This window comes from Lampetra planeri, chromosome 6, assembly GCF_965212315.1.
Source record: "Lampetra planeri chromosome 6, kcLamPlan1.2.h2, whole genome shotgun sequence".
In the NCBI taxonomy this organism is placed as follows: domain Eukaryota; kingdom Metazoa; phylum Chordata; class Hyperoartia; order Petromyzontiformes; family Petromyzontidae; genus Lampetra; species Lampetra planeri.
The window spans coordinates 8,459,958-8,487,533 of NC_136112.1; the positions used below are offsets into that span (position 1 = coordinate 8,459,958).

The following is a 27,576-nucleotide window of genomic DNA, read 5'->3' on the forward strand; positions in this document are numbered from 1 at the left end:
AACATGCGGCTGGCTCCAATACATGCATTCTCATGTTGCTAAATAAATCCACAAACACGAAGAACAAGAACTACACAATGTGTCAGTTGCACGTAACAATATTTATAAAGATTCTCTTACAACGGCCATGTCGCTCTTCAGTTTCTCCAGCGCGAGCTCACACTTCTGCAGTGTCTGCAGGGAGCACCTGTGAGTCACGACACAATGCTTGGTCATTCCCAGCTCAGATTAGAAATGCACTCATCGAAACAAAGAGCCGAGACAAATGCTCAATTAAGCAGTGAGGGCCAAACAGACAAAACGTAAAACGTAGGCAGCACTCACCGCTTGTTAGGGTCCGTGAGAATGTCCAGAAGGCTTTTCATTTTGCTCAGATCCTTCTTACGGTCTGTTTTTGCAACTCGGACAAAGCCATACATCACTTATGAGCAAAGGCTTATTGTAATAGATTTTGTTTGACAACAATGAAGCTACTGTTAACTCTTAATTTTCCATGGGAAGATCATACAGGTTGCAGATTAACTGTGCTTGTGAAATATATATATTCGTATATGCATGCTGATACTATGTGCCGATCCTCTTGACTAAATGCCCACATTACCATAAACGTTCTACATAGGTAAGCAAAACAAATGTTTTTAGCTGAATTTACTTCAGTTTTGTCTTATCCATGTTATTGTAACCATGCCACCCCTTCTGTCCATTGCCCTGCATAATTGAAAGCTGAATGTACTAATTATGACTTACATTTAAATATAACTGCTTATAACTGAGCTTTCCAAATTAATGACAGCAGTACGAAACAATGTTACATATATCGGATACACATTTCTAAACATCACTGTCATTATTATGATGCAATGTATTTTAAAACATCAAGTATTTTAGGTTAAATTTGCACTCATTTAACAAAGATTATAAAAACATTAGAATTGCAATCTTGAGCATCAAGCAGTCGCTATGAAATTAAGCAGAGTGGCACATGCCTGCTATCCAGCCCTTTGTAGGCAGATTAGATGAAACCTCAAACCAGCTGGGCTGTGAGATGGCCAAAAGGCAGTACAGCAAAGGGGTTAACATAGCAACCCAGCTGTGTGGACTTTTTCAGTCGAGCTTTTCCACGTATTTCATCTTTAGGTTAAAAACAAAAACGTGGCCAAATAATCCAATGCCAGACCCTTCTACAAGAAAATGGCGAGACATCCCTATATTAATGAGACTACTAATAATCTTATCATGCCTTTTGTGGTTGCAGACAAACAGTTCTCTGCTAGTTTTATGAAATTTTCCCCACTTTTCAATGTACCAACCCATTAATATGTTCACGAATGCATTATGTATGTCCATTGATGTATGTTGAACTTATTTCGCGCCATACATAGCCAACCATGCTAATCGGAGGTGCATTATTTCAAGTGGTGACTTTCGTTTCATTATGATAATTATTATGACTGAACCATTAAGTCTACAGCAGAACTACAAAAGCAGCCGTGTGCCTCACCCTCGTTCTTGTCGATCTTGTTGATCATGCGGCGCAGCGGGTCGATGTACTTGGACAGCTGTCGCAGCTTCTCCAGGTACTGCTGCTCCTCCGTCTGCGTGCGCCCCGCCGGGCTCGGTGCACCTGTTGGTCCCACGATGCGCCGTTACCGGGTCAACTCCCCAGTAAATGAATGGGACTATTTTATAACATACTCACACCAACGGATTCATTCAATGCACGATTTTACTCTATGAGACTCATTGGTGGTGATGAGCATCGGCCCTCCTGAGCCTGCCCTGTGACTCGCCGGTGCTGCCCTGGCTGCCGATGGGATTCCTTGGGTCAAAAAAACCTAAGAATAAGAATATGATTCCTTGGGTCCTAGTTGCTTCATGCCCTTGCACTTGGCCTTGTTAGTCCCGAGTCATGCTGTGGTGGTTGCTCTCTCTTCCCTTTTCTTCATGTCACTGTCCTCAACCTGCCACCCCCCCTGTCCCTCTCCTTCCTATTTCACTTTCTTCCTCAATGCTATCTCCAACTTATGCTGTTCATCTTGACCGGACCGGTAAGGCTGGAGCACTGAGACAGGTCCTTTTTCTTCAAGCGTGTGTCTCCCAGAGTTACCGTTTAATAAATTTGGTCCGTTTTCTACTGGGTAACCACATAATAGCAACACAACCTTATAATGAAAGTTTGGTCATATTGGATCATCTTTACAAAAAGGTTATCATGCCAGCAAATGGATATTTTTTTTCAAATACAGTTGCAATTTTTAAATGTACAATTACCTCTTGCCAAACGTTGATTGTAAGGACAGGGGCTACAACAGCCGTAAAAAAATCTGCCATTACACAACTTTGTCTAAATGTGCTAAATACATTTTGTGTAAACTAGGTAAAGGCCACAGCAGTGCATCAGGCCTTTGTAAGTCGTAACTCTCCTTCCGACTGGCTGCACAGTGTAGCTTGTCCTGGGTGTAGTGTATTTTTTGCGTGGTTTGTCTTCACCAGTTTTTCTATTGTTGCCGGCGCAGCGCTCACCTGGGGTGTTGAGGGGCCCCGGGGACTGCACGCCCATGGCCTGCGGGGTGCGAGCGGGCGCAGGGCTCTGGGACGGTTGCGGGGATGGGCTAGGCATGAATCCAGGAGATGGTACTGCCCCAGAGCTGGGTTACACATGCAAGCGGTCACGGCAGGGAACACAATTAAACATCGCGGAGCACACATTAGGTTTTTATGTACTGCATTTCCCCCGATTATAAAACATGCTATTTTCCCTGTACCTTAAAGCTAAATTTGGCGGTGCGTTTTATAATTCCGTAGATGTGTGACCACATTTATATTACTTTATTGACACTGGGCACAAGTTTGGGAGTATACGGTATGTCATATTTGCAGTCGGTAACGCACAGTGCTATGAACCCGGTGACATAGGTTCGGTTTCCAGCCATGGTTATCATCAGTGGCGAGTGATAATTAAACTTGTTCTGGGCTCTATTATTTCAAAAACCACACTAAAAAAATTCACATAACCCACGAACCTCTGCCTCCAAAGCAACACATGTATGCGTTCGCAACCAAAATTATTGACTTATAAATACCTCTAATATGGTTTATTTTCACGAAATTGGACTATGATGGTCCTTATATGTATGGGCCGAATAAAGTTGTGTGACTGGTATTGTACCCAACAACATTTGCTTCGATAGACAAAATGTTGAAACAATGAACCAGGCAATGATCTTAAGCTGAGCCTACCAAGAAGAAACCTTGGCCAGGTTCAGATATCAATTTCCATTGCTGTTGTGCAGTGCATAGCCAGGCATCAATTCCAGGGTCACAGTCATCCCAGCACGGCATTACCATTACACTATCGGTCCTGACTCTAATGTCAACACACATACAGCGTGTCGTAGAAATAACAGGCTAATTCACGGGTGGGGTGCCCCAGTATATCCAGCGTTCTCTCTTTGAAGACCAAATTTATCCCACTTACAGCTTGTGATTTTAGAGTGTTCAACAATATGTATTATATTAAAACACTTGGAGAATAATAGTATTTACGTATAACGTTTAATGTGTTTTAATATATATTCCAAGTACTACATATGAAAGTGTGATACAGTAATCACTAAACAAAATACAGACACGATCTGTATTGTACTGTACAGTACAATACGAAACGAGGTTTGACTGGTGTGTGATGTTATCGTGCGGAGTGGAGACGCAGATAACAACAAGTCAGCATTTGCCGTTCAAGTTTTGCACTTCGGGAGTGCAGTTTCTGATAATTAAAAAAATTTGTCGTCTCCAAAAACACCCAATATATGCGAGACGTCATATATCTACCCACATTATTTCTCAGAACACACTGTGAACAAAAACAGACGCAGGCTGTAGAGCGCGGCAGCTGCCCCCACGCCGGTACCTCATGTTGCTGGGAGGCTGGCTCTGTGTGGACTGTGGCGATGGCTGTGGCTGGGAGGGCGGAGGCGGCATCACCTGATTCTGAGCCGGCACAGGTGACGGACTCGACATCATCAGTGGAGACTGGATCATCTGCTGCAATCGAGACGGCAGAAACAAAAACAATTCTCGGAAATGTTCCGCACGCACTACAACACCGCAACCACCGTCAAAAAGAAAAGGAGCAATTTAACGTGTGGAATACGGAAGGGATGACAAAAAAAAAACACAAATTTGAAGGGGAGATACTCGTAAAAGCAACGTGGTCTAAATATTATGGCTCGCAGAATTTCATATTTATGTATGAAAAATCCATATAGTATAGAAAATAAATGTGAGTCGTGAATGTAGAAGAATAAGAAACATAAATGTGAATCTGTGTACACATTTTATATGCCATTCTCAAAATACGATTATGGCCCAATGTGTGTGCGAAATAAATAAAGAACAATTATGCGCCAAATGATTATTTGCTTTTCCTGTTTAAAGGCCATTGTTTGACCAATATATATTCAATTAAACACTTTGCAGATGCAGAAATTAGCATCGCTGATGGGGAAAATAGACCCCACCCCACCGTAAAAAAGGGCGATCTCCATATTCAGAATATCTATCGTTGGTTAAATAAAAGAAACGGAATTTGACGTGATAGCCAGGAGGTGCGGCACTGGTGCCTTAAGGGAATTGTTATTGCTACAATATACGGAGAAAATTACAGAGCCAAGCATGAAAAACAGACTAACAGCCAGGTATAAACACGGAAAAAAAAACACTTTAAAATACATGCAAACATGCAGGGTGACATAATAAATGAATGAAAGTATAGGCCATGTGGTCATAATAAATTTCATACACAACTAAGTCCTTGTTAACTTAAAGAGGTATTGGCAAAAAATCAGGAATTATTACTATAATAGCCCAGAAATGTGTGTAACGCGCGTGATGTCACTCCACATGCCGCACCCCCCCCTCCCCTCCCTCATTAATAATAAAATAATCATGAGCGGGTGGATTTTTACACTCACGCAGAAGGTCGAGTGGAAAGAAATTTTTTCGCAAAGTCACTTCAAATATGACGTTTTTTTACACAAAGTGACGGGTCAAAAATAAATCTACACAGCAGTGCTACATCTGTACGTAACGTCACCGCAAAAGAGCCCCCCCCCCCCCCATCATTACTATCATAAGCAACTTCGCTCTAAATTTGACGTTTATTTATTGAAATTTACTATAACTCTACGCGGACGTTTCTTTACGTAAATATTACAGCTTCCGTCCTAGGACGGGCAAAAGGCTAGTTGCGGTAGATTAGGACAGGGAATAGTGAGACTTTCACACACAGGGATGCAAAACTGACGCATGCTGCTGGAGATGCAGAAGAATACCGCTAACAGCCATAACGATGGTTGGTCAGATAATCACTGGCTTCCAAAGCAGAGTAAATTAAACGGTTTGGTCGAACAGCAAATCACTCCGACAAGATGCTTTGAAATTAATACAGAAGTTGTAGACCACTGCAAGTTGTGCTTGAAAACACGATCATAAAATACAATTCTTAAAAATAAATTATAAAAACTGGTCATAGGAAAACAATGGGAAACTGGCCAAACATTTGACAAAATAACAGGTGGCAGTGCCTTGCCCCTTCGTGCGACGGAGGGAGTAAAACGCCCTTCTTATCCGTGCGTCTACATCAGCTCGCCAGCGTGCTGGTCCGAGCCCCTCAAAACATGCGCGTGCATGCGTGTACCTGTGTGCTCGATTGGGCCCCCATTGATGGAGGAGCAGAGCTCTGGGTATAGCCCCCCGAGGAGGGGGGTGGCGGAGTTGATGATGGGACAGACACCCCTGAAGGAAACCTCTGGGGACGGGGGCCCCCAACGGCAGTTCGGTTCAACCCAATCTTCAGAAGGGTCACGGGGATCACGGAGCGGGGATGTGGGGGGGGTGGAATGGGGTGGTGGGGGGCCCGCAAGCAAGTCACGTGATAACAGCTCTCAGCCAAATCACAGAACAGAAAATATGACAAGCGTGCGAGCACACCTTTGGACAAGCAGCAAATTAACAGCGGGAACGGCCCAAGCAACAAACACAAGCGCAAACGCCGAAGGGCACAATAGCACGGAGGACGATCACCATTCGTTCCTGATCAGTGTGTGAAGAGCTCAATTAAAACACAATGACCAATATCCCTAATGAAAGAATGAGCGTTTTTTCGACACCTGTCTGGTACTTTGATCTTTCTTCATGCATATCTCCAGAGATGCCCGCTTTCTCACATCGGCTTTTTTTGTAACCCCAAAGCAACAGTAGAGAGAGAAGCTCAGTACACACCTGTGGGTTGTGGGCCAATTGCATGCGGATGGGAGGTTGCTGCTGCTGTTGCTGCTGTTGTTGCTGTTGTTGCTGTTGCTGCTGTTGTTGCTGCTGTTGCTGCTGTTGCTGGTGCTGCTGCTGCTGCTGTCGTTGTTGAACCAATATTAAGACACGAGGCAAAGATATACAAAACACATGGCGCTGCAAGATATTATACTCGTATGACAACAGTGACATGTCTCTGTTGGTGTAATTTTTACTTGATACAGCAAAACGGATAGTACTCGACTTACGAACATAATTGGTTCTTGAGACCCGTTCGAAAATCGAACGGTTCCCAAGTCGGAACACAATAATGTACTGTATTTAAATGCCCATACGGTCAGTGTCATGAAATGTGTTACGGTTCAACAAAAAATTTAAGTATTATTGAAGTATTGTTAAAGTACTGTTAAACTCATAAATATGAATAATTGTACATTTGCATGTAATACTGGAAAACTGTACCGTAAATAAAACTCACAAAGGCAAATATCCCCCGTATCGCCTGAACAGGCTATTGGGGCAAGTGCTGTTAGCGAGCAGCTTTTATGAAGATGCAGGCTGAGTCAACTTAGGGGAGGCCCAGGACCCATTCAGATAATCGGCACTGGTGTTGATCATGAGTGGGAATCGAACTCGGGTTGCCGCTGTTGGTAGCGCAGCTCACCAACTTCTACCCTACCGCCTCCCAGACACTTTTACACGCATGCGCGCGCCCACATGCACACACTCATTCCCTCAAGCAAGACAAACTCATTACATCTCCCTGAACAAAATAGTTCCGCGGTTCAGCTTGCCAAGTGCGAGTTCGTGATTTAGGTCAATGTTTTCCACACCTCCAATTCGCACGGATGGCTGCGTACGATGTGAAAGAAGTTCAACATAGATACGTTCAATGTAAACAAATATATATTCATGGAAGCTCGTTGGTAAGTGCGGGTGTTCGTAAATTGGGTGTTCGTAAGTCGGGTACTGTCTGCCCTCATAATTGTGTTTTTTTATCGTCTAAGGCATCAAATCCAATTGGGGACATCTACACCAGAACATATTTTAGAGTATTATAAAAAAAAAGTGGCATTTTATCATTCAAAATCAAGCTTTTAGGAATCACTGTACCTGAATGGCCCTAATCTGGGCTTGCGCCTGCTGGATATGCTGTGCCTGCTGTTGAATTTGCTGCTGCTGCTGTTGTTGCTGTTGTTGCTGTTGTTGCTGCTGCTGTTGCTGCTGTTGCTGCTGCTGTTGCTGCTGTTGCTGCTGTTGCTGCTGCTGTTGCTGCTGTTGCTGCTGTTGTTGCTGCTGCTGTTGCCCTTGCTGCTGCTGTGCGTTCATGATTCCAGACACGGATCCCGAAACCTGGCCCCCCGCCATGACACTAGTAATGGGCCCACCACCACCGCCACCTGCCTGCTGTACTCCCTGGCCCTGAGACACCACGCCAGGTGAGACAGAAGTCACATTAGAAAATCATCCCCAAATTTCAAAACAAAAGAGTTGCATCATCATTAACATTCATCTCCATACAAGGAGAGATTGGTCCTATTAGGGGTTAAATTATTCATACCGACTATAATCACCCAGTCATGTCTGTCCTTAATGCTCGTGACGTCACAATCCACATCGAACAGCCCCCCTCATTAATAATCATGAGCAGGTGATGTCCTCCAAATGGACACCCCCCCCCTTCATAATAATTAGCGGCTGACGTCACTCCACATGGGGGGGGCGAGGCACCTCCTCCCCCCTCCTCGACGTCAACTCACAACCCTCACTACAAAGGCAGAACCCTCACGTCACGTGATCTCCGTGATGCTGTTGAGACATCGAAGCAAAAAGGACGTCATGATGAACAAGGGATTATAACCTTAAAATGAAATAGGTCTGTGTCACCGCGGCCTTACAAATTACACACAAATGGATGCAACGAATATCACGTAGCGGTCTGCTTTTCGCTTGCAAGTTTCAGATTTACTGCTATACACCCGTCCTTGGACGTGCAAAAGGCTAGTAGATTAATATTTACTCAAGCTCTTGATTGGACTCGCATCACCCATGCAGCCACCAGAGACGATCATTCACTGCAATGTGAAAATAATTATTGGAGTTATGACACCGAATGTTGACAATTCATTCAATTTCCCCCACCTCCAATTAGCACGGCTGGCTACGTAGGGTGCGAAAGAAGTTCAACGTACATACAATCAGGGCGCGGTAGGGGGAAGTGAATCCTTCAAGCCCTACCCATAATACTAGAATTCCCCACCCATTGCAAGCAAGATTCGGTTAATGTTTGTATTTTAAAGGTCAACATGCACTGGAAGAGATGTGGGCACCTAAGCTTTAATCAACCACAAGTGTCCGATAGATCAAACAAACCCTCTGAACAACAGTTCTATACTACATGATACCCAAGGTAAACGATTCCGCATCACAAAAAACAAGTCACTCTGCAATCGCACTTGTCATGTTGACATAACACAGTAAACCTTTCATGGTGTCACCTGTCCTCCGTGCTGTGCTTGTAGTTGCTGCTGCTGCCGTATCTGCAAGTACTGCTGCTGCTGTTGCATTTGCAGTTGTTGGTGCTGCATCCTCTGCTCAATACAGACATGTGCATAACAAAGACTGTCAGGAACAGATGTATACAACAAGAGATGTGGGCATGCAATAATCTACATGCATAGCCCTTTGACAATCCACTACTCGACGAGGACCTCCCCATGACATGTAGATCGTTTGGGTTATCTGACCATACCCCCATCACGCTGGTCACTGTAGGTATGTTAAGATGTCAGCATAGACATTGGAGCATAGAAGTACGGTACAACGATATATTTTGCTGCACTGCCCTTTGGTAACGACCAGAGCACAATCTCGCAACCGCCTATTCTGGTGTGCAGTGGTTACCTATTCAAGCACGATCTAGGCTCAATCCTACTCGGCTTCCGAGATGTGACGGAAAAAAACGAATTCGGCAATAACACTTGCTTAAAAAAGTGTGAAAATAGGTGACTATTTGTGCAATGGGCCATCGTCACAGCACATAGAGAGGCCAGGGAGGTAGAGTGAGAACTGACAAGATCGATTCGCGATTAGGTGATTTGATCATAAAAACACGTGTGTGTGATGACAAGATTATGTAGATGGGCAAATGGCCAAAGACCAACAGAAATCAAACACTTTTGTTTGCACCTGCTGAATAAGCTGCTTTTGCATCTGCATTTGCTGTTGCTGCTGCTGCTGTTGAATCTGGGCGGCCTGCATGCCCGGCTGTCCCGGTGGCGTTGCGATGCACATTTGTTGAATTGCTGTAGAACAGAAGACACAATATTACTTGTCAATGTGCTTATACAAATACAAAGATCCCCCGTATAGACTCGACACACTTTTGAGGCAAGTGCTGTTAGCGAGCACCTATGAAGGCCGGCAGAGAGTGCTAGTGGGTGATATGGCCAGTACCACTCCTTGCCACCTTTGTCTCCCTACTGCTGATGTTTACACATGGCACCACATAATAATATAAGGCCGAGTTGACCAAGTGAAGACCCAGGACCGGTTCAGGATATCGCTTTCCACTGATGTCAGCCATGATTGACAATCGAACTCTGGTCACTGGGTTTGCAACGCTTAGCAGTGTGCTAACCATTACACCACCGCTCCCCTCTATAAAGGTACACGCACACAGACGTGTATGCACACAAAAACCTTTCTTCAGACTAATTAAAACTGTTAGAGAAAGTACCTTTAGCTAATATTGGCTACATCTGTTATGACACATGGCGGAGTACTGGCACAAAGGCTCCACCACCTACATTACATTACTATTTAAACTTATATTGCATCTACATACGACTGCAACTCAAGACGCTTCACAAAACTTTGCTTCAAACAAATATAAGTAATAAAACATTGCGCGTGAAAACCTAAAAAAACATCTAGATGAAATATATATGAATGCAATTTTGATTTGAATCCATACTCTTTGGTTCTTTGAGTAAAGTCACGTAGGTAGAAAAATAATACATCACGACGTTTCAATCGCAATGCAAGCGACCGTCATCAGGCCCGACATGCCATGCATCGTCTCACCCTTACCCTGCTGTTGCGCTGGTGTGGGCATCCGTCCCGAGGGTGCAAGACCTCCACCCATACCCCCAGACTGGGGATGACCCCTCATCCCCTGAGACATTCCCATGACACCAGGTTGACCTTGCCCAGGCTGACCCATGTTGCCCGGCTGAGGCCCCCCCTGGTTAGGCTGTCCCTGAGGCTGTGGAACCGGCATGCGATGCATGGGCCCCCCAGGAACCTGAGGTCGGGGTACCATCATGGGAGGGCCGGGCTGCCCAGGGCCCAGTGGGGCTATGACCTGCAGCGCGTGCATTGGGTCTGCAGGCACAGAGAGGAGGTCAATGCTCATTCACTGCCGAACCTTAAGTTGACATCAGCATAACCCAATAATTGTAAATATATATGAAGAACGTTATCTATGGCATATTTGTTGCTATGTTTTGACAACATATTTAACTAACTTATTTAATATATTCTCACTGATCAACAACACATTAACTAACATTTAACATGTCCTTCATTATTAACAAATCATATCCAAGAATAAAAAAAATGCTGCACATTAAAATCACTGATAAATCATGTTTGACTGTTGACAATATAAAATAATGTATATATTTCATAATCAAGGACATATTCAATCAACAGCTATTAAACATGTTCATTTATCAAACATATAGAAATATGCCGCATTTAAATGTTGATGATCTCAAAATTAAGGACAAAATATTGATCATTGAGGACATTAAACAAGTTGATAAAATGTCGAAAACTAACAAAGAATCTTAAAACAGCAAGAAAGATCGTGTAAAAATATTCATGATAAAAATGTAATCTTTACAAATGTAGACGTTCGGCACTTTTTTGTCAATGCACTGGTAGATGAGGGCCTCCCCACGCCATGCAGACTGTTTAAATAATGTAACCATACCTCATCATGCCGGTTACTGTGGGTGGATAAAGGTCACGACCATCGATGTAGGAGCATATAAGTACAGTGCAAGCATGGATTCTGCTACACTGCCTTCTGCTGCCCACCACATAGCCACGCAGCAGTCTATAATAGAGGCATTGCGCATGGCAATCACCAATCCAAGCACCATTCAGGCTCAACAACCCTGCTCGGCTCCTGATATTTGACGACATCGGATGCGTTCTGGGTGATTTGGTCATATGTAGATTATACAACTATGAATGAAAGCCATTGTCAAAATCTTTTCTTCATTAATACTATTTTTGTTGTCCCTCCCCCACCCGTCGCACCTCCGATTTGCATGGTTAGCTATGTACAGTGTGAAACAAGTCCAATATAGATACATACACACATTACATACAGAATCTCCCAAACACGGAAAATGGGAATGTTACAGTTAACACAATTAGTGAAAAAAAAATTAGTACGTCACTCACCACCTTGATTTGGACGAGCCTTCTTTGCTGCAGGGAAAATACGATAATAAATGTTAGCAAGGCACAAAAAGTGCCACTCAAGAAAACTATACATTTAGATCAATCACACAAGTGTAAGAACATTTTCTGCTAGACATTGTTTAACATAATTCAAAGTTAGGATGGTAAATCCACTAAGATTGGTTTCAGAATTTTTTAACACCCCAACTTAACATTTGTGAGCAGCCCATCTTTATGATCAAGAGCCAATGACCTTGACAATGTGAGCCAAGATTAAGCGAGGTGTGGAAAGCTGGGCAAGAACTCTTGACTAAAAGCTAAAGTAAGCTAAAATGGACGAAGCACACTGTGAAAAGTAATTCTCAGCTACGCATATACTTACAGTAGTCTCTTATATGTAGAATTAGCCTGGCAAGCAGCGCCATGTACTCATCCTGTCCAAAAACACAACATTCATCCATCCATCAAAAGTGACTATAACGTTGACCACAAACCGGTATTACTCATGGACCAGCTAACAATAATTGAATGGCCATGAAATGAATTCAGCTGTCTGAGTGCTGAGCAGCTTCTATGACCACTGACACGTCCAAGCCACGACCCTTTTGTTAGCCATGAAAGACAGCTGAAACCGATGAACGAGGTATGTGGTCAGTCTACAATTTACGGAACAAGGCACATATTGAAGATTCAACAAAGTAACTGCCTTTTGTTACCTGTAAGGCAATGGGCTGTATTTACCCATGTTAGAACTACACAAGGGAGATGTGGCTACCTAATCCATATGTGGGGAATTATGGAGTTAAATAATTGTGAAGTGCAATACATCACTCACATAACTGATTATTTCCCAATGCACACTTCTGGAGGTTCAAATGTTATCCATGTGGTGACCCAGAAGCCATCGAATGGCTTTCCAAACTCAAGCTACGTGTATTAAGTTGGCCCATTGCTTTTCAAAAGCCGTACAAAAAAGGGAAGAGTGGGATGTCTTGCGGAGCGCTCACCCTGCTGCTGGCCTTCATGAATACATGGTTCTCCATCTCCTTACTGGACTTGGTTATTGGGTGGCCAGCCTGCCGTACTGCCTCCTCACTGCTCATACCACAATCAGGCGCACATACCACAATCAGGCGCACAAACAAAATATCCTCTCCTCGCCAAACACGAGCACCTCGGGATTTCCCATTTACTATTAATAAAATGCATAACACAAAAATCAGAACGCCAGGGGGTTTTTGAAGTTTTCTGTGCCAAATATCATGGCACAGGCACATGATGACCACAATAGGGTTAGTTATGACTTGCTTTTTGCAGGAAATCCTCATAAGGCTATTTTAGAATACTAGGTCAATTCCATACAAAAAAAAGCAGGAAGAGCCATTTACCCAGTCAGCTGTGATTCATAAATACGGTAAGGTAATTTATTTTGGATGAGATTGTGTAGGTATGCCAATTTTTTTTTACGAAAACCTATCACCAACCGGCAGATCTGTCACAGGGATTGTTTGACCGTGACACTCAGCACCAGTTAGTCAAGGACTACTTCAGATATTAACTTGCCACTGAGCTGAGCCACGAATAAGAATCAAACTCAGCTTCCTGAGTTCATGGAGTATGACGTTGATAGCTCGTTTTGAAGCGATGGTCGGTCAAGAATCCAACTCGTCAGCCTCACAACTGTAATTGTACTTCATCATGTCCACTGCAACCGAGCCGTATTACAGAAACGCACCATGAAACAATCTTAAAACTTTATAGCCAGTAAAGTAAACGTCTATGAACTCGGTGATTTCATTAAAACCAAGGCATATCTGAACCGGTCCTGGGCTCTACCCGCTTCTCCAATCCGCATCAGACGCGTACCTGTCAACCCCTTATCAGTGCCCTACCTCATTACAGACAAATTCAGACCTTATTGGTCACCCCGTGCCCTTATACATCTCAACGTTCATCCTACAAAGTCCCACCACAAGGGAGAAACACAAAAAAATAAGACAAAAATATGATTATTTTTTTTGCCCGAAATGAAACGGCTGTACGGACCTGGAAACTCAATATCTCCGCACAAGAACGACGGGGAAGCCGTATGGGTTGACACGGTATGCATACTTCACCAGTGTGAAGTATGATGGACTCGTGAAGTACCGTATATTGAACTTATGCTTGACACTCATCCAGCAGTTAAGCGACAATTGGTCTGTCATTCATCATCATCATCAGCCATGGTCAACCCACTGCTGGTTGACAAGCCTCCCCAAGCCGCCGCCTGTCACGACCGTACACACTGCAATAAACACTCGACCCTAGCATCTCATTTCATCGCTCCATCTCGTCGGCCGCGTCCCATCCTCTCGCGAAGCGCTCCGCTCTTTGCCTGCCACTCCGTGATTACTCTCCACCGCAGGACATCGTCCCCGCTCACAATGAGCGCTCTTCCCAACGCTCTGAACCACACCATTAACCAGCGTTATTATTCTCGAATCTGCGTGTCCCTCTTAACGTCCCTCACCACCACCACCCCCGCTATAAATGTGTCCCCTCACTGCCACCAGAAGCTGTGAGAGGGAGTCAAACCCGCACTTTGTAACTCTGAGAAGAGAAGAAGAGACGACCACCCCCCACCACCCCCAGACAGAGGGCCGCGGGCTTGCCTCCACAGCCGCCCGCGTCTCTCTCCGTCCTCACCCCCCCAGCCGCCACCACCACCACGGCGTCCAACTCTACGCGACTCACATCTGCACCACGACCTTCTGGCGGAACGCCTGGCTGCGCCAGTCCGAATCGCCCATGCCGGAGTCCATCTCGACGACTCTTCAGCCAAAGCCGCTGAAGCCGCCGCCGCCGCTGCTGCTGAAGCCTCCTCCACAAGTCCACACCGCCGCCTCCTCTGTAGGCAAGGCCCTCTCGCGTGACGTCACCACGCACGGGAGGGGGGTGGGGCCGTGACGTGAATTACGTCATGACGCTGGAGCCGGTGCCGAGGCCGTGACGTCATGACGCTGGAGCAGGGATCGTGACGTCAAGACGCTGGAGCCGGTACCGAGGTCGTGACGTCATGATGCTGGAGCCGAGGCCGTGACATCATGACCCTGGAGCCGGTGCCGAGGCCGTGACGTCATGACGCTGGAGCCGAGGCCCTGACGTCTTGACGCTGGAGCCGGTGCCGAGGCCGTGACGTCACGACGCCAGCGAGAATTTCGGGGTGTGGGCTAGCGGCTCAGAATAAGTAATCTTTATAATTGTATCTGTGATAAAGGTGATTTAATTTGTATGTGTGTGGTGGGGGGGTGTTAGATCGGGTAAGTGTGTCGTAAAAGCCGCCACCACCCGACACAGCCAATTACTGTAGCAAGGTGTGTCACGTAAACAACACGTGGCCGCCAATTCGTGACAACTTCAGCACGCGGAGTGTTGGAGAGTAAATCCACAACATTGGGGACGTTTCGCCGGTGGTTACAACTCGCTTCGTCAGGCGATAAGGCAGAATTGCGTATTCATTCATACTGGAGTAATGCGATGAGCCATACAGATCTTGTTTTAGAGTTTATATTCTATTCTCCTGGAAAAAAACATAACATTTATACCCAAGCACTTTTTAGTATTTGTGTATGTATATGTTATGGGTTTTTTTAAAGACAGCACAAGTTGTGAAATGTGTTGTTCCCCCGGACAAAGCCGCGTCCTTCCTGCTAGTGAGCTATGAACATGACACACACACAACAAACAGGACAAAAACACGATAGGAATGCAAAGAACTGTATAGGAAAGGAAAACATCACTTTAAAAAAAATTAACCCGTAAAAACAAAGTTTTTCACTATAAATCCTTTATATGCGTGGCGGCTAGAGTCCTCTCGTCCTCTGGCTTGAGATGGCTGCCACCTATGGGTCAGATGATTGCCTGCCACCATTAAGCAATTGGTAATTAAATATTATTTATTTTTTCCTAAAAAGTGTAAAAAAAAATTAAAACATTTTCACGAAAATAAATTGTCACGCACAACGAGTCTGTGTGCAAAATGTCAGCTCGATTGGATCACGGGAAGTGGGTTAAAAAACGACCGAAAGATTTGCATGGTCGTAAGCACGCAAGCAAGCAAGTGAACTTAATATAAAGGATTTAAAAATATACAAATAAAACTAAAAATTGTATACAATCAGGTAAAGCCCACTGGAGCTTTTAGCTTATTATTCAGAAGCGACCTGGCCACATGATAGCTCAAAGAAGTGGCTTATCACGTGGAAATCTAAAGCAAGCAAAATAATCTAAATAATATAAACGCACGTTTCTAACCGTGGGGGGGGGGGGAAGAACCGGAGATCAAATCCACGCGACCACTTGGAGAGAGACACGCAAACTCCAAATACACAGCAGGCGTCAGGGTCTGGATCGAACCCGAGACCTCCTGCATACCGGGAGAGATGGTTAACATCTCGCTGTTTCTCTCCGACAGATGTCCCCTATTGATTCTCGAACATGCACATGTGCATGTGAGATACATACAGGGTGTTTCGATTTAAAGCTTTCGTGACTGCAGGGATTCATTTTCTTGGTTCTTTCGGTAAAGTCACGTAGAATGGAAATAATAAAATAAAACATAATAAAATAATTCTCACGACGTTTCGGCCACAACGCATGTAGCCGTCCTCAGGTGAAGACCAGGTCTGTCGGGGAGAAAGACCTGGTCTTCAGACGCTGTCTCCCCGACAGACCTGGTCTTCACCTGAGGACGGCTGCTTGCGTTGTGGCCGAAAGACCTGGTCTTCAGACGCTGTCTCCCCGACAGACCTGGTCTTCACCTGAGGACGGCTGCTTGCGTTGTGGCCGAAACGTCGTGAGAATTATTTTATTATGTTTTATTTTATTATTTCCATTCTACGTGACTTTACCGAAAGAACCAAGAAGATATACAGGGTGCTTAACAAAAATGTGTTAACACTTCTGAGAATGTGCAACAAGGCCACAAGAAATGTGCCTCCGGGCTCTGGAGACCACCTGGAGAAGATTCCAGGCACGTGTTGACAATGCTGGCGAACAAGTGGAGACTGACTTTTTAAAGCTATTAACATACGGTTGTTATCTTTTGACAGTGTAATTATCCCTTCTTTTTCCATGAAAAACGATAGTCCCATATAAGTAAGAATAGGGTTTCCCCTTTCTGGCAATAAAACAGCCGTGTTAAGATGTTAAAAACACCAAACTGAAACCTTTTGCAAGGAATCATGTCTGCATTAACCACAATACTTGTGGTGAAAATACAAACAAAAAACACGCTCTGACAGAATATGCATTGTCTTTGAAACTGATTGGTCCACACCAGAGACAGCTTTCTTTAGAGCCTCGTCTCAAACAGCGTTAGACCAGAGGACGCCAAAAGGCGAACAGCACAAAGACAACGCACTATCAAGGACATTGAGAGCTCGGGGGTGAGCAACTACATCATGGGTCCTCCTTTGCCAGTATCAAAATATAGGATTAGGTTTTCCCCTTTCTGGCAATAAAACAGGCGTTAAGATGTTAAAATACCAAACTGAAACCTTTCAATTTCAAAGAGAGCATGTTTTTTGTTTGTATTTTCACCACAAGTATATGTGGTTAATGCAGACATTATTCCTTGCAAAAGGTTTCAGTTTGGTGTTTTAACATCTTAACACCTGTTGTATTGCCAGAAAGGGGAAAACCTATTGTTATATTTTGATATTGGCAAAGAAGGTCCCATGATGTAACTCCCATATAAGTGATAACATTTTTTTAAGCACCCTGTATATACAGTATAGTGAAATGAATTGTAGTTCTATCAGTCCACAGCTTTGGGGGGGGGGGGGGATGGGGAGTTGTTTGACCATACTTCACCATACTGGTAAGTGTGTGTTCGTGAAGTGGTGGGAGCACGGCCTAGATTATTAAAGAGGCCGTTGTCCTGTTATTCACCAAGGCCCTTGGTTTTATTGTAATGTTTCAATAAAAAAAAACTAATTTGATAAATAATGGTAACTCATTGAAAACTGAGAAATGCTGGATTACAGATTCATTTAATCACTATAGCACAACCACAAAATCTTACGCAGTAATTTAACACGCAATAAACCCCATTCAAAATGCTCCAGATGTCACACCTGTAGAGGTAACTGCTGCTCGGTCACAGTACAATGACATGGAAATCCCCTGGACCAGATGAAATAACCATTCACATCTAAATGTAGCGGGTACACTTCTTGCCAAAATGCGCCGAAAAGTCAGGGTTCCAGTCCTCTCCACCACCGCCTCCGTCACAGCTCCCTCCTTCAGTGATCTTCATCCCCAGCTCTCTCTCTCTCTCCCCTCACTCCTGACATCCTCCCTTATCCCCACAGCCCCCTCTCCTATTCCCTCCCCCTCATCCCCAGCCACCAATCCCCTATCTTCATACTTCGGACCGTGTCTCATCTCCTGCCACCAATCCCCTATCTTCATACCTGGAGGTTACTCCCAGTGAGCTGTGAAGGGATTGACAGCAGTGTGTGTAGAGAGGGCATGGAATCACGATGTTGTGGGGACCGTTGTGGAAGAATGTTACTAAAGAAATGGGAACCAGCTATGGGAAAAGTTAGGGGAACTATCTACTAAATGTGTACACAAATTAAATGCCTCATTTAAATTCGCATGAAAAAGGGGGAGCCAAAAACGATTAAAATAATTACAGACCCATTAGTCACTTCTGACACACAACTCGTTCCGGAATATCAGCGAACAAAATAATGGTCCATTTAGAGACCATAACAACTATCTGGTTTAAGAAAAAAGGGTTCTCTACCATTGACTATATTCTATCAGATTAAAGAAAATTTAATATTATCTACCATTGTGCTTAGCCTTTGCAGACCGAGTAAAACACAAGACCACTTTTTCTTTAACGTATTAGCTTAGATCTCTCTTGCACAAGACAACCTTTTTCTCATTCGCCATGATGCATGGCGCTTTATCATAGCGTGGTGGACAAGGGCCCTGGTGCAAAGTGTGAAATGGGGACCCCTTCCCCTGTCCAATTTCCCCTCTCTTCATAGCCCACCGCCCGCACACTGGATAGCCACACCACTGGCACGGCGTGTATTCTTGGGCAGCATGACACGAGACCTCGGCTCTGCGTCAGAATTGGTTTTATTGACGAGCAGCAGCAGAGGACAGAGCTTCGCAGTCCAGCACAAAAACAAAGGCATCCGTCGAGGACAATTTGCACCTGCACAACAAATTCACAGCGCTAACATTACCGAAGGGCGAGCCGCCTTCCCACTTCCAAAACCCACAGCAGCATTTCCCAAATGAGCATTTCTGAAGAGTTCACAACATAGAGGAGTTTTGTTCACATTGGTTAAGAATGTAATAACTGAATAACAATAGTTCCATTAGTGAGAACCGCAAAAATATATTCCACACGCAGGAATCTGTTCTGGAAGAGTGCATATGAAGGATCTTTAATTTAAACAAATCACTTCACAATAGAAGAACAATCAAGTACATGATACCCTCTCATAAAAAGATAATCTGCACTTGCGTTAGCAACCCACAAAGACTTTTCACAAGACAAGTGTTACTCGAATGCATTAATTGGCACACAGCTATCACGAACACCTGCTCAAATTGGTTCTTCCTCAAGCTTTCAGAATTCAGAAGCCACTGCCTTTTTATTTTACCGCACCTCCCATTTCTACCTTACCAAAGTGAACACAACAATTTCTTTAACAGCTACACCTTTTTAACCGACACTGCAAGTGTGCTTCGACAATAAACGTTATTTTTATTTGGCCCTTTTACAATCAATGCTATGGTTTTTTTTATTCTCTCCTGGATGAAGCTTGCAAACTCAGTAGTTGTGGTTTGCGATGAAGAGAGATTCCGATGCTGCACTGCCAGATGATCCGGCAGGGACGTACTTGCCCTGGGCAGCCAACCCGTTAATCTGTGGAGAATCAACAAAGGGAAAGGTGAACATGTAGTTAGACCGCATAGCAGAAATGTCATACCCGTATTCACAACGCTTATTATCAAGATCACACAATTACAGTAATGTTATTGACTTTCCTAAATATTAGACATTATCCTACAGCAACATCGACAATTTTCCACACTGGTCATCATCAACATTAACATGGACGACTTTAATGAAAGGTGGTGGGTGGTTTTGGTGGACAATGGCTTACGGCGGCACGCTTTTCAAACTCCTTCTTGGCAGCGGGGATGTTTGCAGGAGCTCCGGCCCAGGCCTTGAGCACGGAGGCCTGCAGAGCTCGGCCGTACGAGAAGCTCAGGGCCCACGGCCGTTCCAGAGGCACCTTATTGATTGCATTGAGGTTGAGAGAGGCATCCTCCTCACTCTGCCCACCCGACAGGAAGGTGATACCTGCCGAGAGATACCGTCATTAGTCTCCATCGCTCACCATCACTGTCATCATGCGCACTTTACGAGCGTTTCCCTTGCGGCGACTTAGCCCATCGAGATCCACTGCAGCCTAGCAGGAATATTTCTAGCATCGGAAATTAAATGGCGATTTGGTAACAAGTCGAAGCTAAAACGTGCACTTTGAATGCAACGTTGGGACCCAATCATAAATTTTCCCAATCTCATCAGATCTTGCTAGCGGAGCAGGGTGGTTCCTGGAGTTCCCAGGATGGGTGACCATCATACACAAGGTTGTTTATAGGCTCCTGCGGGGCTATATGGCGGGCAGCCCGGGGGTAGCGCAGCAAACTCGTTGTACTTGCGCATACTTTCTATGCTCCCACAAGCTAGTTAGACAATTTCCCTGCGATGTACTCTAACATAAGGAGGCGGAGATGGAATTCCGAGTCCTGAATCGGCAAGACAACAGTGACACCTCCGACAAGACATCTCGAGCAAGTAAATGCACGAGCACCGGTCTAGCACACCAACCGCACACTGCCACACTCGCGCGACGCTTACCAGGCACCGCGCTGGGCACAGTGCGACGGAGTGCAGTGACAGTTGCCATGGCGACCTCCTGTGGTGAACAGCGAATCTTGGAAGCCTGGCCAGCCGTCACCATGTTTGGCTTGAGCAGGCTGCCCTCCAGGTACACGTGGTGGTCGCTCAGCGCCTTGTAGGTGGCTGCCAGGACCTGGCGAATGAGCAGCGATAAAACGGGGAAGCTTGACGGACGATGTTGAAAACTACCACGCAGGTTTTCATGGCTTTGGTACTATCACTCTCGGATGTGTTGTCGGGTTGTATTGCCGCGAGCTTCCTCATGAGCCGATGGAGCAGCTAACATCCTCACATATAAAGTAGCCAGCTGCTGTTGGCGTTTGACAGAATCCGAATCTTTATTTCTACTGGAGGAATCTGATGAGCTATTCAGCTCTTTTTCACCGATGTCCAGTAGGACAATTCAGTTCATGAAGAAGCTTGCAGAGAAAAACGTCAGGGCAAACAACATGAGCACATAGGATAGCTATGCCGTAAACAAGTTTACAATTGTCTCTTTTCCCCGTCGCCCAGTTAAAATTACTCACACATATTCACATGTGGGTAAATTACTTGTTTGAGCTCAGTGACCGAGCATGGGTGGCATCGGCTCTGGTGCAAGAAATGCAATGGGGCACCCTGTCTAATTGGTTTCAGACAACTCGAGTTGGCTCCAAATTCAAGTTGGGTGCCAATTCGGACAGGAGCTCAAATGCGCTGGGCGGATTTCACATTGAGGGCTGGGCTGAACTCCCTCCAACAGAATTTGAGTCAAGCGGAAATTACGCTTCTGGGAAACAGCTGCCGAACTCGTGTGAAAACTCAAGCCACTTGGAAAACCATGAAAAATGGCACCAATTCTGACCAACTTAAATTCCAGGAGACATCAGGCAGACTCGAGTTAGAAACAAGGTGAGATTTGCTTGTTCTGTTGATGCAAGCAAACATTTTTTGTAAATATATACCACGAAACAGAACGGGTGTTGAGCAAACGTAGCCGATGGTCATGGACTGGAAACGCACGGGCGTACTCACCTTCTCGGTGACGTACTGGCACGTCTTGAGGTCGTGGTCTCCATCGGGGAGGATCTCAGGCTCCACGATCGGCACCAGTCCATTCTATTATAAACGCCACAAAAGGTCATGGCATTATTACAAAAATTAAAAAACAATAACTTGCAGATCTTCGTCAACCACTGGATGTAGACATCCCCAACGCTGTGTTGGTCAGTGCAGGGTTTATTAAAGAGGGTGCACGGGTGCCAAGTCCCAGTTCAGAAATCCCTTTTGCCAATGATGATAGCCGTGGCCGGGAGTTGAAATTGAGTAACCAGTTTCATAGAGCAGTGAGCTGGGCACTACCCAACCGCCCCAAGATTGACAAAATCATATTTTATCTAAAATCCGTTATGGTAAAGTGATCACTATAGCCAATTATATTGATGCTACTATCCTTTGCCATCACTTCCTTCTACTGCTACAGGTGTTCTGCTGCAGTCTCCCACTCTCTGGTCTTCTCCTTAGTCACCAGCCTATGGGTGCTCCTCCAATTCCTATCTAGGTAACCCCTGGCCATTCACAGTGGTGCACAAGCACTAATAACAACACAGTCACATTCGTCAGTAACACCTTGTGGCCTTAGAGGATGAGGTATAATTTAGACAACGTCTTTTGGGAAGGGCCACCGCCCAAAACATCGCCTATTGTGTACTTTTCCTCTTTGGCAGCACTCCCGATGAATGTGTTGAGATGCATTTTTTTCTATTCATCCCATCCTCACGGTTAATACCGCCGTGGTGGTGGCAGCGGCGGCAGTGGCGCCATCACCTGCTGGCAGATGCTGGCGTAGCGTGCCAGCACGTTGGCGTTCTCGGCGATGGCGAGTGCCGAGGGCGTGTTCTTGGAGATCTTGAGCACGCAGCGCCACTTGGCGAAGTCGGCGCCGTCCTTCTTGTAGCGGGCGCAGCGCTCTGCCAGCCCGTCTAGGCCCTGTGTGGTGCTTTCCCCATCGGTGCCTGCCAGGGGCACGGTGCCCTTGTCAACCTGCAACAAAAACGAGCAGTGCCCAGTGTTGTAATGATGATGATGACTGTAATAATGGCCTTCCTGGGTGGGTACAAATCCGGGTTTCACTCACCTGGCAACAAACTGGCTTTCCAAGTATAAGGCATTAATCGTCTCAGCCGGGTCAACTGTGACTACATAAAAAACACACAACACCAAGTTAAATTTTATTTTACACTTCATCTGGCTAAATTCCAGCTCTGAGAAGAGTCAGTGAGAGGTGCTGGTTCTCGGGGCTGGTTAATTAGTGCTATGGTCGCAGCTAGAACCTGATGGACTTGTGCATTCCACCCACACCTTGCCCCCCCCCCCCCCCGTCGCCACCCCTCCTTCCCCCATCGCTACTCGTGTGTTCCTTTCAGATTCATCATCGCTGGTGCTAACAAGCGCGGAGGCAGCCACCGCCCACTCACCTTGATCCCCACGACGATGCCGCGGTCCTTGATGAGCTTGACGAAGGGCGTGCCGTCGTCCGTCTTCTGGTAGAGCGTCTCCTCGTAGAAGATGATGCCGCCGATGGCCTTGGTGACGCTGGGGTCGCTGCTGAACAGCAGCTGCCGGTAGACGCGGCGGTTCTCCTCCACGTTCTCCACCTTAATGGCCGAGAGTCGCTTGCCCATGGTGCCTGGGATGGCAACAGCAACCAGTGGTGGCGGCATGAGGTATGGCAAGCCCTCGCTTAAAACGCGTGGTCTTCACGCAACGTGTTTTCACTATAACGCAGTTCTTCCACGATGAAACACTTTTCGCACAACGCGAAAGCGCCCGTTAGAACTCTGAGCGGCCAACGACGAACTAGTTTCTTGAGCTGCACAGTGATACAGCTTGCAGAATGATCCAGTACGCGCTGACGTAGCACGAATTATTTGTCCCGCCATCTGTGCGTGTGCACATCGTATCTCGCCAAACTTTATCGTTACGTTACTGATGGGGAAATAGTTTTCGCTTAACCCATTTTTCTCTTAACGTGGCACTTTCCAGGAACACATCTACAGCCCAGTATATAAGGTGGGGTAAAAGCAGCATTTCAGTGGGAAACTGCCCAATAGAATTTCATACGCGAGCCTCAATATGATCCGATTTCACAAACATTTTGACTGCACTTAAATGGGGCAGTTTTTCTGTCGACGATTCCCCCGAGTGAAAATCGCACCGGTGGACTCATCAGCGGCGAGGATTCCTTTCCCGTTCGAGACGATGCGCTGTGCAATCTCCGCCAGCTCCTTCTTCTGCTCAGGGGTGAGCGCAGGGTACAGGGCCGCCATTTCTGCTCACACACACACAAAAGACAAGAGATCCTCCATATAGCCATAGACTGTTGCGGAAAGTGCTGTTAGCGAGCACCTATGAAGGCCGGCACGGTACACGAGTGGGTGGGTGGCCAGCACCACGCCCGACCGCCTTTCTCTCCCCAGTGGCGATTTTGACACACCGCACCTGATACTCATTTGAGGCTGAGCCGAACTAGGGGAGGCCCAGTTCAGATAATCGTCACTGGTGTTGGTCTTGAGCAGCAATCTAACTCGGGTCGCCGGGTTCGCAGTCACAGCACATTAAACACAATGCTACCGCTCCCCACACACACACACGTGCACACACACGCCTAGAGAACTGCCATTTCTGCATACAAGACACACAAAACAAACACATATGCGAGCATAGGGCCGCCATTTCTACACGGACACAAAACTAACACAAAGACACACGTGTCCATGGCTGCCGTTTATGCAGACATGCGTACACACCTAAAGGAGTACATTTTCTGCGTCGCTCATTCGATCTGTGCCCAAGAAAGTGGGTACAATGTGGATCCTGAGTTAACAAGAGCATTCCCCTCCTGTGAACCACTAGCTTGCTTTCGCCACTCCAAATTGAGAAAAACAAGATTTGCCAAGCCTCAAACTGGAAAAGTTTCTAAATTCTGCTGTCATATATCTGTGCTCTACAAGTTTTGGCCTAAGGTCATTTAGACAAGAGCCGGCTACAGGAGGAAAATAAGGGACGCACACTCGGCTCAAACGAAAGAGGATGTTTTACGCGTTGCATCTACGCATCATTACTCATTCCTATCAGTAGCAATGCAAGTGGCTTTGTGGCTGTTTAATGACCAGGTTTAAACTCCCTTTCTGTTCTTGTTTTAATTAATAAAAAAACATATATTAATCCAGAACCCGTGACCTTTGGACTGGATTTGACATTCCCAACAACATATTTTCTTCCGCGTCAGCGCACGGAAAACACAGCAGGCCAGGGGTTGTGCAAAGCTGGCAGAAGAGTACACATCGCCATCCAAGCACGCACACTCAGTTACTCAAAAAAGGCCCACGCGTCGACTTATTCAACCAAAACTAGCGGAGAGGCAATGGATGACCACTGTAATATTCACCCCGCATTATATTAAAAAAAAAATCGCTGAAAGCCTACAAAATAACCAACGTTTCCCAGTTACGTCAGGATTTGGAGATAACCTGAATCAACCCGGTGAGCACTCCCACCTCAAGCCAGTTGTCTCAAAGCAAGCAAACAAAAGCAGAGACGTCACGTCAAGCGCCGCTCCAAAGGCAGTTCTTGCAACTGCAGCAGAGTAAACACATTTCCACTGGCGTGGTAACCAGTGCACTTAGCCCCCCTCTCAAATCCTGACCTCAGCAGTTTACTCGCCACTGAAGTTCATTCTGTCCAGGGAGAGTAACCAACACGTAATGACTCCCTTCCTCCTCCCCCCCGTTTGTGTGGCTGTTTTCTCTTTTACCAAAAATTAGTTGTGTAGAGGCTTCGGTTTTGCAAAGTTTGTGTAAGGTTCAAATTGTACGATTAATACGCTTGCAGGGAAAATGAAACGTCACGGTTTAACTAGAACCCTGCTTGCACCCACTGCCAAAACACCCAATCCCCCCCCCCCACAGGATACCTAGATTTCCCTTCATTGTACAAAACTATTCCCAATTCTCAACTTGTGAAAATCAGACAAATCTGAAGGGAGTCAAGGAAATTTCTAAAACCCAAAAAGATTGTTTTGATGTACATTATCAGTCGTGGGGTTTTTTTTCCACCGAGGTCATACATGGGTCATCCCTCGTTCATTCTGGCAACAATGAGCCCTTGTTAAACTTTGCAAGACAAGTTATGCAAGCACTGTGATTCGATGATGGGCTAATTACAATTTACCATCGTGTTAGATGTTGGTTAGGATCCATTTTTCATCAGTTCGATATTAGAGAGGAGGTGAACTTAAATTTTCAAAATAATATTTGGTTCGGTATACGAATTATTTTGCAAATCAAATTGCAGAAACTGTGCTAGTCATGCTGGAAATCTGTTACACTACCGATCCAATCGGTTGCACAATCTGCTGTGGTCAAGCACTACCAAACACCCCACAATGAAAGCAACAACTGCTTTCAGTGCGTTTACTCTCCTACACGGTTCAGATTATTCAGGTCAAAGTGCACAAACATCCATGAGCAAAAAAGCAGAAAACAACCTCTCCAAATCCACCCTGTTGCCACTCCTACCACCACACCCACCCATCCACCCTCTCTGCGCCCACTTACGGCCACAGCAACACACACCACCATCAACAACCGACCCTACAAAAATTACCACGATGCCCTTCAGCCTTCGGCGCACGAGGCTGCATGCATTACAATGCCTTGTTTGTTTGTGCCCTCCATGGGTCACCGTCATCATCGCCATTATCGAGAGGGCTGTCCAATCTGGAAAACACGTGACCAGGGACTTGGCACGTAGCCAGATTAATTATTTACCAGGATCCACATCAGAGGTCGCAACCGGGTACCCGATACCCGTACCCTACCCGTACCCGGCTGGGTACGGGTACCCGTTGGCGACCCTGGTGCGGCCGGGTACGGGTAGGCCGTGAGTCACTGGTGAGTAACCGTTTGTCACTCATTTCCCAACGTCTTGTCTCTTCTCACAATTCAAGTTCCTAGAATCAACCCACCCGCGCCTGCAACATGGCTTCATCCCAGAGGTTGCAATCGGGTACCCGTACCCGTACCCTACCCCCGGCCGGGTACGGGTACAGGGATATCGGGTAGGGTACGGGTACCCGATTGCGACCCTGGTGCGGCCGGGTACGGGTAAGGAATCAAAACCCGTTTGCGACCTCCGATCCACATCTCCCCATAGGGATGGCGAGACGACGACCGACCGCTTAATTATGCAGAAGAGCAGGATCTATCTAACGTGCAGAGTTCAGCCGTGGAAGTGCATGTACCAGGAGGAGGACCTCGTCAAGGACAACTTTTGTTAAACTTTTAACCAGCGTGGACACGCCTGATTGACAAATGGGGGGGGGGGGGGAGGATGGCAGCTGGAGGGTCGGTAAGCAAAGGTTGAAGGTCAGGAGACCAAAATTCCACAAAAGTCCACCCACCCACTTATTAACAGGGCCATCACAAACGATTCCAGTGTCCACACAATGAAAGGTTTCCAACACCACAGGGGCAGTTAAATTTCTATTTAAAGCTTTCGTGACTGCAGGGATTCATCTTCTTGGTTCTTTCGGTAAAGTCACGTAGAAGGGAAATAATAAAATAATAAAAATATGTTTTATTTTTAGGTTTTATTTTTATCATTTTATTACTTCCCTTCTACGAAAGAACCAAGAAGATGAACCACAGGGGCAGGCTGAAGCAGTACCCTCTACGTGCAGGAGCTGTCACAGAGGGGGTTGTGGTTCAGTTCAACACATCGGGTTCAGCCACAACATCTCTTCCTGTGCCATGTCGGTTTTAGTT

General features: G+C 45.8%; 2 protein-coding genes across 9 annotated transcripts in view; both read right to left on the bottom strand.

Annotated features, from left to right (window-relative positions):
- Nucleotides 1–14,786, bottom strand: part of MED15 (mediator complex subunit 15) — a 19,219-nt gene extending 4,433 nt beyond the window's left edge. Inside the window, exons 1-15 of one of the 6 annotated variants that reach the window (XM_078595459.1) lie at nt 14,524–14,786; nt 12,795–12,882; nt 12,170–12,221; nt 11,791–11,814; nt 10,402–10,695; nt 9,499–9,614; nt 8,808–8,900; nt 7,423–7,731; nt 6,283–6,408; nt 5,699–5,851; nt 3,911–4,044; nt 2,524–2,648; nt 1,502–1,624; nt 325–388; nt 121–187 (exon numbers count right to left, since the gene is read on the bottom strand). In XM_078595459.1, coding sequence (XP_078451585.1) covers nt 121–187; nt 325–388; nt 1,502–1,624; nt 2,524–2,648; nt 3,911–4,044; nt 5,699–5,851; nt 6,283–6,408; nt 7,423–7,731; nt 8,808–8,900; nt 9,499–9,614; nt 10,402–10,695; nt 11,791–11,814; nt 12,170–12,221; nt 12,795–12,882; nt 14,524–14,591 — 1,836 coding nt within the window. In that variant the 5' untranslated portion in view covers nt 14,592–14,786. Of the gene's footprint in view, nt 1–120; nt 188–324; nt 389–1,501; nt 1,625–2,523; nt 2,649–3,910; nt 4,045–5,698; nt 5,852–6,282; nt 6,409–7,422; nt 7,732–8,807; nt 8,901–9,498; nt 9,615–10,401; nt 10,696–11,787; nt 11,815–12,169; nt 12,222–12,794; nt 12,883–14,523 lie in introns of all 6 variants that reach the window. The other 5 variants (XM_078595458.1, XM_078595460.1, XM_078595457.1 and 2 more) reach the window with 5 other exon arrangements.
- A 4,123-nt stretch (nt 14,787–18,909) lies between these two features.
- Nucleotides 18,910–27,576, bottom strand: part of LOC144719493 (fructose-bisphosphate aldolase, non-muscle type) — a 29,846-nt gene continuing 21,179 nt past the window's right edge. For all 3 annotated transcript variants that reach the window (XM_078595474.1, XM_078595473.1, XM_078595472.1), the window contains 7 exons: nt 23,967–24,080; nt 23,227–23,438; nt 22,577–22,792; nt 21,785–21,868; nt 20,729–20,903; nt 19,968–20,167; nt 18,910–19,726 (listed from right to left, as the gene is read on the bottom strand). In XM_078595474.1, the coding sequence (XP_078451600.1) occupies nt 19,631–19,726; nt 19,968–20,167; nt 20,729–20,903; nt 21,785–21,868; nt 22,577–22,792; nt 23,227–23,438; nt 23,967–24,078 (1,095 nt within the window). In that variant the 5' untranslated portion in view covers nt 24,079–24,080 and the 3' untranslated portion in view covers nt 18,910–19,630. The remainder of the gene's footprint in view (nt 19,727–19,967; nt 20,168–20,728; nt 20,904–21,784; nt 21,869–22,576; nt 22,793–23,226; nt 23,439–23,966; nt 24,081–27,576) is intronic.